Source organism: Copadichromis virginalis, linkage group LG1 (genome assembly GCF_057382275.1).
Source record: "Copadichromis virginalis isolate Kocher_CV1m ecotype Utaka linkage group LG1, C_Virginalis_male_GT1.1, whole genome shotgun sequence".
In the NCBI taxonomy this organism is placed as follows: Eukaryota; Metazoa; Chordata; class Actinopteri; order Cichliformes; family Cichlidae; genus Copadichromis; species Copadichromis virginalis.
Window position 1 is genome coordinate 30,528,632 of NC_140618.1, and position 13,225 is coordinate 30,541,856.

The following is a 13,225-nucleotide window of genomic DNA, read 5'->3' on the forward strand; positions in this document are numbered from 1 at the left end:
GCTGTATTTATCTGCAACACATTAAAGGCTGGTCCGTGAAAATATTGTTGGACATAAACCAGTCTGCACTCAAAAAAATAAAACATTAGATTTACTTAAAAAAGTTATGTCAAGTGGTTCCACACAACTGCTTTAAGTAACTTTTAAGAAATGTTGTTACTTAGTTTGAACTCAATACTGTTAAGTTAGATTTACGTAAGTGTATTGGCTAAATGTAACTTAATTGCAATGCTTAGCTGATACTTATCTTTGTTGCTTTAAGCCTACATAACTTGTTTAGGCAATATCTTTGTAATACTGTTACTTAGCTGGTACATAACTTTTCTGCTTTAGAAGGACATAACCTGGTTAGGTAGTATCTTTGTAAAACTGTTATGTAGCTGCTACATAACTTTGTTACTTTTGAATTATATAAAATTGTTAAGTAATTTCTATTCAATACAATTACAAATAAATCATTTACACTGGTTACTTCCATACAAAATAGCAAAGTTTCTTAAAAGTTACTTAAAGCAGTTATGTGGAACCACTTGACATAACATTTTTAAGTAAATCTTAGGGAGATCTTTTAGGAAGAAATGAAGACAGCACCCAAATTATCAAACACAATCCTGCCTTTAATAAGCACATTCAGTGCATATAAAATACTTTTTTCCAAGCACAACAGCTTAACACAAAGTGCAATCAATGCAACTTGTTACAAATTCCAAGTGAATATTTTGTGCAGAAAATGCAGATCAGTATAAAGTGCTAACCAACTTGTCGTCAAACTAAAATGATTAAAAAAAATGATCCAACAAAGTCCTGTCTTTACTAAGCACATTCAGTGCATATTAAATACTTGTTGACAGACCGAAAAGACTGTAGAGCCGTAGCTTAACACAAAGTGCAATCAATGCAGACAACTTGTTACAACTTTAACTAAATACTTTGTGCATAAAACAATATTTTACTTCAAAGATCAGTGAAGTGCTAACCAACTTGTCTTTCAACTGGTCCAGAAAGCATCCAAATTATCGAAAAAAATCCTACATTTTACAGGACGTTTCAGGAATTATTTTCAAACACTGATAAGCATGAAAGAGCAAACTAAACTCATTTAAAACAGTGAAAATTGGCTGTTTTGTTCAAAAACTGTACTGTAAAACAGTGCTACTCAGTTTTTCAAGTTATGGTTACATCCCAAGTTGCAGACAGCTGCCAAATGTCACATTCTTTGAAATATCAAATCACAGCGGCCTAACCGCTAGAACTTTTTAAAATGTCTGTCATTTTCTGTATGTTGTCAAGTAGCAGTAGAAGAAGTGCAACACCAATTTTTTAAGTAACAGTATTTTGCTAAAATGCAAATGAACATTATTGTTCTGTAAAACTGGTGAATGTTCCCAAGAAACAGTACTGACAATGAAAAAAAGTGTTTATGAACAACTTAACTATACCTGAACGTAAAGCATTCAAACTAAGTTAAGCAATAAGGGCCTCCCGCTTCCTCCTCTTTATTCAAGGAGTTTGTTTCTGAGCACTTGCAGACAGACAGACAGACAGATAGACAGATAGATAGATAGATAGATAGATAGATAACTCTTTATTGTCATTGCACAGTCATACATAGTACAGTAGTACAATGAAATTGGAAAAACTGTCCTACGTCGGCACTACATATAACACAACACGACACGATGTGACACATCACAACGTAACAAACAACACAACACAGTATATTAACTTAGTATAAAAAAGAAGAATAAGTGTATGTGTATTGCACACTGTTATTATTGCACATTAATTATTATTGCACCTTGTTATAAATATAAATATTATTGTTATCGTTTTAAACATTGTTACCTCCCCCTAAAAAGTCCAGGGAGGTATCCAGTCAGGTCAGCTATTTACATTGATCAGGGCTATTGCCCTGTTGTAAAAGCTGTCCTTGAGTCTATTTGTTCGGGACCTCAGCAGCCTGAACCTCCTGCCAGACGGCAGCAGCTTAAACACCCGGTGTCCTGGGTGTGTGCAGTCCCTGATGGGACTTAGCATCAAGTCCCATCAGTACTTTCTGAAAAAACTCAAAAGTGTACCTGAGGTTGGATGGGTAGCTCATGTTTAAAGTGTAGATCAGGCCGAACAACAACACAACAGCAGTGGCAACATCAGGAAGATCTCTGAGCACAGCGACACCCTCAACTATGATACCAATGTCTTCTGCCGGGTCAAGGTCACGCTCTCCTTCTGGTTTGATGACGTAGATGCCAATGAGCGTCTTCTCCATTTCACTTTCGGCCTCATGGAAGTCCACATCCTAAAAAAATTAATAAGTAAATAAACATAATAATACAAGTTGCAGGGTTTCATATCACTTAAAGGGATATTCCACCCAAAGTGTAAATTTGTCTATTACCATAAATTGCCAAGAGTTAGATAAGTGAGAAAAAAGCATTTTGTAACCAGCACAGTACATTTCTGATCTTATACCCATTGTTCCTGGTGAGCTCAATAATCATGTCGACTGCAAATGAAAAGTAAAAAGTAACACGACGGATTTGCAGGAGGAGGCGATTTAGACTTGGGCCTACATTACGGTTACGCCAAAGCACCCTGTAACCTGCCATGGCATAGCACTTGGATACAACAACAGTGGTTGAAAAAGCCTCTGGTTTCCATAAATAAACACATATTCGAATATCCATGCACCATGCAGCGGCGGCTTGCAGTGTTGTATGTGGTAACCATAATGTATTCCCAAGTCTAAATCTACTCCTCCAAATCCTTCAAGTTACTTATTACTTTTCATTTAAAGTCGACATGATTATTGAGCTCACCAGGAATAATTCGTACCATTAAAGAGTCATTTGCAACCAAAATGCTTATAGTTCCCATTCACTCCATTTTTTAAATGCTAGGCAAAAGCAAATAGACTGCTGCCGGATCAGGAGAATTATTGCACTGGTTACAAAATTATTTTTTCTCACTTATCTTACTCTGGGTAATATGGTAATAGACCAATTTTCACTTTGGGGTGGAATATCCCTTTAAGCTGCAAAACAGTAGACAGCTCAGAGCGAGATGAGAGGTGTTGGTCCATCATCTAGATTACACGGCAGAACAACAAAGCAGAAAGACAGTACACTCAGCCCACATTACACCCCAACTGTAATGGCAAGGGTCACTCCCGCATAAGCTTGTGCTTTTATATCTCCAATAATGTTCTAATTTTAACTTTTTGTTATAATCTAATGAATGTGTGTGAGGAAAAATTACCGTCAGTTAAATTTTTATTACTGGAAATTGTTTCTATTTGATTACTTGCCTGATATTCTTTGATCAAGCTGTTCAGATCTTCATTGAGGTAGACTGCAAGTCCTTTCAGCGTGCACACTCTTCTCATTGCAACTGTGTCGTTCTGTAAAACATAAAAGCAAATTTTACTTAGCTAAACTTTAAAGACATTTTCAGTTAACTTCAGCAAAATAAATGTATATAATGCTTTGAGAAAAAAAGTCCATGACACACTACAGAAGAACAACAAAATTTAAAATAAAAAAAATTAAGGAAAGAAGGAACATTATCATTTGAAAAAATGTGATGAGCAAAAAAAGGTAACCACAGGATCCCAAAAAAAACAGAAACCCGACCAAAAACAGCAGCATGAAGAATCCAGTGAGGAAGAGGATGAACAAGAGGTCACACCAAAGCCAGCCTGAACAGAGGATTTTTTTTTTTAAAGTAAACCACTGAGTCCACTGATCTAAGGCTTAGGAGGAGAGTTCCAGAGTTTGGGGGCCACAGCAGCAATGATCTGTCACTTTTGGTCTTTAGACTGTTGTACACTACCAGGCTTTGATCACTGGACCTCAGGGACCTGCTGGGGGTGTTGGGACTGAGAAGATCTCCATTGTATGATGGTGCTTGTCCATGTAAGGCCCTAAGGACCAGAACCAGGATCTTGAAATGAACCTTGAAGTTGACCAGCAGCCAGTGACGCTGGAAGAGAAGCGGGGTGACGTGGGTGTGTTTGGAGGACTTGAACAGGAGGTTTTGCAAGGACAAATGAAAAAACAGTTGTAGTACTAAGCTCAGAGACCTCCCTTTATCCCGTCTTGGTTTGAAAGGTGCCTGATGGCAGTTTATTCTAGCTTCAGCTTTTCTACTGTAAATGCCAAAATTCTCCCCAGGGAGCCGCGGCAAATCCCGTTTTGGAAACGCTACTGTCCTGTAAAAACAGCTTTTAATTCTGGCAATTTTTTTTATAAAGTATCCAAATCAACTTAAAACTTTATTACTGTGACAACACTATCATGAAAAGGACAAAGAATAAACAATCCCATAATACCAACATTAAACTTTACCTTACAATAGAAGGAGACAACAAAATCATATGTATTAAAAGAGGGAATGAAGCATTGAAAAAAATTAATTCCAAACCTCATCAATTGCAGCCATGATTTCTGTGATCTTGCGTCCAGATGTTCCTCCCTTGTTTCTGAAGACTTTGGTCAGTTTGGTTGTGTTGTTGTCCAGCTGTGCCATAAATGTGGATGTTAGCGGGATCGTAGTGATGCGCTGGAATTCAGCATTTATCTGTAAAATAAACAAATGTTTAGCGTGATGGGTTTAAAATATTGCATGTGGAGTGCATTTGCAGATCAACTGATTCAGTTACCTCACGTGGAGAAAAAAAAGAGCTGGCCATCGGCTTTTAAAGTCAGCTACGAAGGGCATGTTCTTGCCTCCGGTGAGGAAAGGTTTGGGCCATTTTTGCTTTGATGGTTTCATTGTTGTTCTTCTTCTTGAACTCTGAAAGCAGCACCAACCTTTCTTCTTCCTGACTCTCTCGGGTTTCTCCAGCTGGATAATCAGGGCAGAAATTCACCTCTGCTCTCCTGGGTTTCTTGACTTGGTTGGGATGCACATTACTGTTCCCTCTTCTTTTGAGAGAATTGATGACCAACTCACTACACCCTAAGTTCTTCAGTTTTCCACGATAGTTTGACATTTTATACTTCAAACTGATCTTCCATGCAGAAAATCCAGTTTCTGAACCCTTCTCTTTCAAGCATGGATGCTTTACAACCAAAGCTTGGCAAACATCACTAAGATTGCTGTCTGAAGGGTAAGCTTTGTACTTCATAATTTCTGAAGACAAGCTCTCTAAAATGTCAGACTTGAGCTTTGGTTTTAGGGTTAAAAGTGTTCCATTGGCTTGGAATTCCTGGTTGCCTTTTGTCAATTGCAGCTCTACATCGAAGCTAAACTCAGGTATGCGAAAGTCCAGTGGCCAGGCTTCTGATCGCAGCGTGGAGTTTGCTGAGCTCGAGGAGCTTGATGACCTGGATTCTGGCGATGACAGTATATCTGTGTCATAATCAGGGTTGTGGCCAGAGCAGGGGCTACCCAAGTTAAATGAGGACACACTGCTTTCATTACTACCAGTGGATGTTTCTGGAACACCTGTTTTAATCACTTTTATTTTGTCCATGTCTTTTAGATCAAATGTGGATGTCATGTTAAGGAACTGATTAAAATCTGTGTCCATGTACTGCAATCTGAACTGTTCAGAAACTCCGCACTGATTTTCAATCTCCGCTTTGAGCTCGTTAACATTCTTTGGTATCCCCAAAGGAAGGGTTAACTTGAGTGCGTTGTTCTCCCCCAGGATTATCAGAAGCTTTGTTGGGGCTGTCATTTCTGATGTCCCAATCTCCAACTGTTACTCTAAAAAATAAGTGCAAGAACATGAGCAGGTGGTTCCCAAACTTCAGTACATGTTACATTTTTTTAGTGGTATTCAGAATTTTGCAGCACAATTTTTTTTCTAGTATTTTTACAAGGCTTGAAACATATCCGAGTAGATTTAAGTTCTGGTCCAACTATTTTTAAGAACCAAACTTTGAGAAGAACTGCTATACAGCACAAAAATTAAATCGGCAACATGGACATTAAAATTACCTGAACAGTGTATGTATCTCTTTAATGTAACCATGCGAGAAGCTCCGACTTGGTAGTCACAAAGTGGATAACAATCCACCAGATCCTCATGTGCAACAAGAGAAATTTCCTTTGGAGATGGGTCAATTTTGAAGGATCCATAGTGTTCAGTGTACCACGAGCTCAGTTTTTTTACTATAAACACCAACGAATCTGCCAAAATACACATCTGCAGGATTTCAGCAAACTCTGGCAGACCCCCCAGTGATCCATGTACTATTAACATGCCCTTCCTGTAGTAGATGCCTGCAACAGACACACTCTGGGCAAGGCTAACTACAGCTGTGTCAGGGTACTTTTCAGCAAGACAATGTGCAATTTCACGTTTGAGAAGTTCTACTGGGACTGCCGAGACTCGTGAAACCTCAAAAGTGGCTTTGCTACAGCCTGATGAATGCATGTAATGGCCAATCACGAGCTGGTGTTTGGTTGACAAAGACAGGGTTATGTTTTTGAAGCAGTTTGTGTGTCTAGCAACTTTTTTAAAAAATGTGTGCTTTGCCTCGAATCTGATTGTCCATAATAAGGCAAGTGGACCAAAATGGCGAATTATTGAGGGATAATGAGCCAGAAAGTGATGTTTTGGCAATGGTCTTCTATCTGGGCATACTTCTTTGTACCTTTGATGGTGGTCTAAAATCTTACTCTCCAGGTATGCAACTGAGTCACTGTTATGAACAGGACACACAACAAGCTCAACAATATCCTTCAAATCTAGTAGAAGTTCCCAAGCTGGTTCGTTTTCAGGTATGTGTTGTCCAATAATAAGTGGCAGAAGTCTTAGTAAACACCAATTTTCATGTGCATTTCCACCAACAGTTTTTTTACTAAGAAAATTGTGAGGCAATTTCTGAGGGCGATTAGTCTGATCCCCTCCTTTGTAGGGAAATGACTGAACAAGTCTATTTAGATTTTCAAAAGTGATGTACTTCTTGCCTATTAGTATTCGAAGGCACTCAGCTATCTCAAAAGGCACAATACCTTCAAAAAGGTCATGTGCAAGATCAGGGGGGAATCCTGTAGTGACCTTGAAGAAAGACAGACTGTCTGCTAAGACACACGAGCTTTTCACACCACAACAAGCTACCCCTGTCTCACGTGCAGTTGCTATGTGTACACGATGGAGCTCCTCAGTTCTCAGAGAAAAGTCACTATTTGTAGCTTTTGATTCAATTTCTGAGCGTGTAGCAGTACAAAACCTGCAAAAGTAATCTCCAGAAAAACTTTCCACAAAACCGGCCAATCCATGAGCTCCGAGGCTGTCTGCCACTACATATTGGACAGTGCCTTTAAAGTTGACCCCTAAATTGTCAATGAACACTCCCTGCTGCTCTAAAATGACAAGGTCTTGCAAAAGTGGCTCAAATATTTTTGAATAGCCAAAGGTCCTAAGGTCCTCACTTTTGCACAAGAGAGCCAAATAAATAGAAGAGAGGGATGAATGACTACCTGGTGGCAAGTTACCTAAAATCCAGTAAACTGAGCAAAGTTTATGCTTTTTCCGTGATGTCCCCAATGGATTGCAAATTTCGAAATCATCAACATAAAGACAAATAGAGATTCTTAGTTCACCGCCTGAGAAAAACTCATTTTGAAAATGTAGACCATCTTTATATGATGTATACTTTTCCTTATTTACAAAAGGATTCTGATTGTGGCTAGTGACAAATTTGTTCAGTATGTTTTCTTGTTTAAATATCTGCTGTAATGATTTTAGAATAGGAATATACTGAAAGGTCCTCTTGCTTTGGGAGTCGAGAATGTATTCAATTGGATCAATTACTTCAAAATGTTTTCTGTAATACTGTCTGCGTTTGAAGGCAGTGGCAAGTTTTATTTTTAATATTGTATGCTACAACAATGAATTTATTGATCTACATCATCACCACTGCATATTGTGTAAATGTGTGTGTAATCTGACATTAAAAGTCGAGTGAGAAATCCCATGGACATTGTACAACATTAATGCAGTTCATCTTACACCAGCTTACTAAATGCTTTCTGCAAGCTACATCAAAACGTAAGCTGAAATATTAGACAGAAAATACACCCTAACCTGTCTGCTAGCGAGGAGCGCTTCTCCACTGTTGTTGGCTAAAGTGCAACGCAGTCAGGCGTCCGAGTATAAACTTGGCGCGAAAGTGCGTGCCGGACCGAATGCGCTGCCTGTACCGACGCATACCGACGCTAGCGCTACACTACATTTGGGCTGAAAACAGAGCTTTGCTATTGCAATGGAGTCCCCTCCAAAATCATTTGGAAACTCACGTGCAGCAAGTCCACGTTAGCAAACCTTTACCGGGCAAAACCCTGCCTGTACTCTTTTCTTAGTAGCACTTGCGACATTAACTGACGTGTGAACATATATATGTAGACGGGCTTTACAAGAAAAATGACTTCTTACCTGATTTTTGGACAAAAATGCGGCTGAACCAGTCCACATGGCGAAGAAATAGCAAGCTTGAGAAAGAGGGTGGTGCGCATGCGCATTGGCCCTTATTTAGGCGGGCTCTGCACGCAGCAGTATGTGCAGAGGGACAAACCTGTGAATTTACTCAACAATGTTACGTTGACACAGTTCAATGACTTTGTGTAACAACAAAAAGTAACAACATTTCATTAAATTTGCACAAACACTTTAAGGATTTTTGCAAAATCGAGTTTATTAAGAACAAACAACAAAATCTACTTTAGTAAAAGCAGAGATAGGCTGAGTTCATTTTTTTGAGTGTGTGGAGCAAAAAAGGTTGGGGACCACTGTTGTAGAGGACAACACAGCATACAAGAGATACAAATTATGAAGCAAAAGACGAGCTTTAAAGGTGAATTCCAAATCCGAAGAAAACCCAAAGTCCAAAAATCACAAAGGATAAAGGGCTGAAGATCATAAGGTAGCAAAACATGAAATATCCAAAAGACTAGTGCTACATGCAGATATCGAACTCTCACACTAAACCTGAAGAGAGAAAGGCAGCACAGATAGGAAGACACGGTGATACAGTGATGTGAAATAATTATTTGATCCCCCTGCTGAATTTGTAAGTTTGCTCATTTACAACGCAAGCTGGTACCTGTTATGAGTGGCTGTGTGCAGACAGGAATACGACCCAAGGTGCAGACTCCGGAGACAATCGTAACTCAAAACAGCTTTAATGTAAAACTCAAAATATAACTGGAAAAAATCAAAATAAACTTAAACCGGAGGACTGACAGAACACACAGCTAGGTAAATGGTAGATCACGACACAGACACAAAGAAACACAGGGCTCAAATACACAGAGGGAGCAATCAGGGAATGGGTAACAGGAGGGAAACACAGCTGGGGCAAATCAGGCCTAACGAGACAAGGGGAAGCAAAACCAGACACATTAACATCAGACATGGACTTTCAAAGTAAAACAGGAAACCCATAACACAGACTGAACAAAAGACACAGACTCACATGCAGGCACTACAACAGAGGGAACAGAGACGTGGGCCCAGGGCAGACACAAACACTGACTGGCCACGGGGATATAGCAACTAAGGATACACAGAGACGCGAACTAGACAAGGGGATACAGCTGACAGGGGAGACAGAGCAACTAGAGAAGACAGAGACATAAACCATAAGACAGAACTCAAAAAAAACCAAAGACTGGAAATAATAAATAATAAACTCAAAAACCTTGGGTCAACGACCCAGGCATCCTAACAGTACCAGCAAACTGGTAGTTTCACTTTAATGGTGCGAGACATCAGTGAAATATCTAGAAAAACACATTTAATAAAAGTCATAAATTGATTTGCCTGTAACTGAATAAAATAAGTATTTGATCGCCTACAAACCAGCCAGTATTCTGGCTTCCGCAGACTGGCTGTGCACCCATGTGGCAAACAGTCAGTTATAGATGTCATGATCTCAACTCATTATGTGGATAAAACACAGCTGTCCACAGAATTTCTTCCATTCCAACATTTCCACCTTCATGGCAAAATGAAAGAGAAGAAGCAAGAAACTTGGTGAGGACGTGGCAACTGTTGGTGCGATTGTTCAGAAGTGGATGAAATATTAAATGAGCTCATGGGGTGAGGGATCTTCATAAGAAAGGTGGTGGGTCAGTCCAAAGCTACATGGGAGGAGCTTGTTAATTATCTGAAGACAGTTGGGACCACAGTCACCAAGAACACCAGTATGCTTTAATGAATTGAAAGCTTGCACCACCCACAAGGTTCCTCTGCTCAAGAAGGCACGTGTACAGGCCTGTTCTAAGTTTCCACTTAACATTTAAATGATTCAGGGAAGACTTGGGAGAATGTGCTGTGGTCAGATGAAACCAAAGCTCTCCTGACCCCTGTCCTGTAAAGACCGGTGGGCCAAAATCCCTCCTGAGATGTGGGCAAACCTGGTGACCAATTACAAAAGACATCTATCATTGTGAAAGGGTTTTTCCACCAAGTACTAAGTCATGTTTTGCTTGGGGATCAAAACTCCATAAACACTTGAGAAGCACAAGAAACAGAAGTCAAATATTAAGCTGAAGCTCATCATAGTAGAAAAACAATGGGAACAGTTATGAAGAGCTGTGAAACTAATCATTGCTAAAAATAAATAAATAAATAAAAGCCTTCGGACCAAAGCATGAGATCATTCTGTTTCATCATGTGGCTGCTAATAGCGCATGTACATAGTCACATCTGTGTATTAGCAGCTGGTGTTAGGAACAAATGTTTGAAGCTGTGAGAAATAATATAACCACACTAATTAAATGAAAGGCCTCCATATTTTTCTGTGTTGAATACCAGGAACAAACTAATTTTCTAAATACACGTGTTTCTGGTTGGATTTCTCTGATCAGACGGGCCGAGAGGCTGATCAAAGCATTGTTCTAGAGACATCCAAAGGCATGTGGCCATCAATACAAAAGCAGCAGGAACAGTTTATAAAACTGCAGACATGTTCGTAACCTGAAGTCTTGAGGTACAGAATGGTCATAAAATGCATGACTGTACAGGGAGTTCAAACATCCACGGGGAGCATAATTACCTGCGCCTGGCAGAGCAACAACACTCAGCACGCATGAACTCTGTGCGGCTCTGGACCCTGCTCCAGGAATCATGTTGTCCCTTTACAGTAAATCAGGGTTTGTTCAAAAAATGTAAAAGTCTGAGTTGGTATTTCCAGGTAAACATCTCATTTGCAGTTAGAATATCTGTGCTTAGATTGTATTTTTGTACTTAGCTCTTCCAGGTTGATGTTCCAGAGCTCCCGTCTCAGGATACTCTATATTTAATGTAACATGTCGGTTATAATAGGCAAGGCTGGGATGTATTTGTGTGTACTGAGCGTAATACATTTGATATACAGTAGTCCAGATACTAACTAGCATTATAACTAAAAGTAAATCTTTTTAAATTAACTTAATCCTTTTGGGTCCAGGATATAATTGGCAGTTGATTACCACTTTTGATTATTACCTTTATATTTCAGTATAGGCAGAGTCCTTTGTGCTGACAGGAAGGCAAAACTAACTTAAATAACCAGTGGTTACAAGCAAAGTATGCAGAAGAGCATCTGTGAACACACAATTTGTCAAACCTTTAAGCAGTTGGCTTATATCAGCAGAAAATCACCCTTGTCAGCTAAGAAAAGGCTAGAATTTGCATGGGCACACCGAAATCAGACAGTAGATGATTGAAAAAACGTTGCCTGTTTCTGCTTTGACACGTTGACTGTAGGGTCAAGATTTGGTGTAAACAATATGAGAGTGTACGCACCTTCTGATGGCTGCTTCCAGTGTCACAAAGCTCAAATCATCCCAAACTGGTTTGCTGCTTGTGATAATGACTTGACTGTACTCAAATGGCTCCACCAGAGCTCAAACCAGACCTGCCGCAAGTGTGTGATGCTATCATGTCAACATGTACCAGAATCTCTGACCAGTGTTTTCAGATTTGTGCCAAGAAGTAATAATAATGGATTGGATTTATATAGCGCTTTTCAAGGCACCCAAAGCGCTTTACAATGCCACTATTCATTCACTCACTGGTGGAGGCAAGCTACAATTGTAGCCACAGCTGCCCTGGGGCAGACTAACAGAAGCGAGGCTGCCATATCGCGCCATCAGCCCCTCACCAGTAGGCGGTAGGGTAAAGTGTCTTGCCCAAGGACACAACGACCAGGACAGAGAGCCCGGGGATCGAACCGGCAACCTTCCGGTTACAGATGCATGTCCCAACCCCCTGAGCCGCGGTCGCCAAACCCAATACTAGTAGATTGTACCCAATGAAATGTCTAGCGAGTTATAGTTTTATATATCAGTATCCCACTTATTCAAACATTAGGAATATTTTCATAGAGTGGAGAGAACCCCTGGGATTGGTTCAAGAAGCATGAAAACCAGATTAAGAACCCACCGTTTAGTTTTGATCTCTGTTTCAAATTAAATGCTTATAGCTGCCAAACCAAAATGGCAGCATTGTGCTCATACTGTTGACACAATACACAAAACAAAACTAAGAAAAACATGAATCTACAACACTGTGTATTTAGCCACTTAGTATTGCGTTTCAGGATGTAAATACATCAGTCTCAGTCACTCGTCAACAATTAAGGCATTCTGAAGGCAAAAGGTGGCCCAACCTGGTACTTATAAGGTGTACCTAATTAAGTGCCCACTGAGTCTGTATATAGAGAACTGCAAAACATGAACATATATGAGATGTTTAAGCCACTAAACTAAAACTAACTACTCGTGAATATATGACGTGGATATTGTTTAAGCCATTTAGATTCTTGTATCTCAGAGACTTTAGCTTATGTTTCTACCTGAATCAGGCACAATTTAATATAAGATAATGTTTTCTTTCTTTTTAAAAAAAATCTCTGGGTAAGCAATAAAATTGCACGTCAAAAATGTCTGCAGATTTTTTATAAACACAATGTATAGCACAACGTTTAACTGAATTATAGCCTTTTTACGGCAGACACCTTAAGCAATATCAAATTAAACTCTTCTTTAAAAAACACAAACATAGTTTGGGAAACAGAATCTGTCTTCTCATGAGCAAAGAAACTGCCAAGTGTGGTCAAATAATAAACAGAAGGTTCAGTCTCTCATTGGAACAGTAGCTGCCAGGGTGTAAAACAACAGAAAATAACATCACACATAGACTTTCCCCTTTGGAAACGCTATGCCACAAGATGTGTTGCATTAACCGTTAATGTGTTGTCATAAGGATTGCATTGAAAATTTCTGT

At 39.5% G+C, this 13,225-nt stretch overlaps 1 protein-coding gene and 1 long non-coding RNA gene across 2 annotated transcripts; both read right to left on the reverse strand.

Moving 5' to 3' along the window:
* Positions 1 to 3,367: 3,367 nt before the first annotated feature.
* LOC146719023 (uncharacterized) lies at positions 3,368 to 4,718 on the reverse strand. The gene is made up of 3 exons (XR_014920857.1): positions 4,661 to 4,718; positions 4,423 to 4,578; positions 3,368 to 3,400 (listed from the first exon to the last, which is right to left on the reverse strand). It is a non-coding gene; the product is annotated as an uncharacterized LOC146719023 (long non-coding RNA).
* Positions 4,719 to 4,720: 2 nt separating this feature from the next.
* On the reverse strand, positions 4,721 to 6,387 carry LOC146719024 (uncharacterized; the record flags this gene model as incomplete). The annotated part of the gene is made up of 2 exons (XM_085458560.1): positions 5,947 to 6,387; positions 4,721 to 5,712 (listed from the first exon to the last, which is right to left on the reverse strand). A coding segment is annotated over exon 2 (963 nt), but the record flags the coding sequence as incomplete, so codon positions are not given.
* Between the last annotated feature and the right edge of the window lie 6,838 nt (positions 6,388 to 13,225).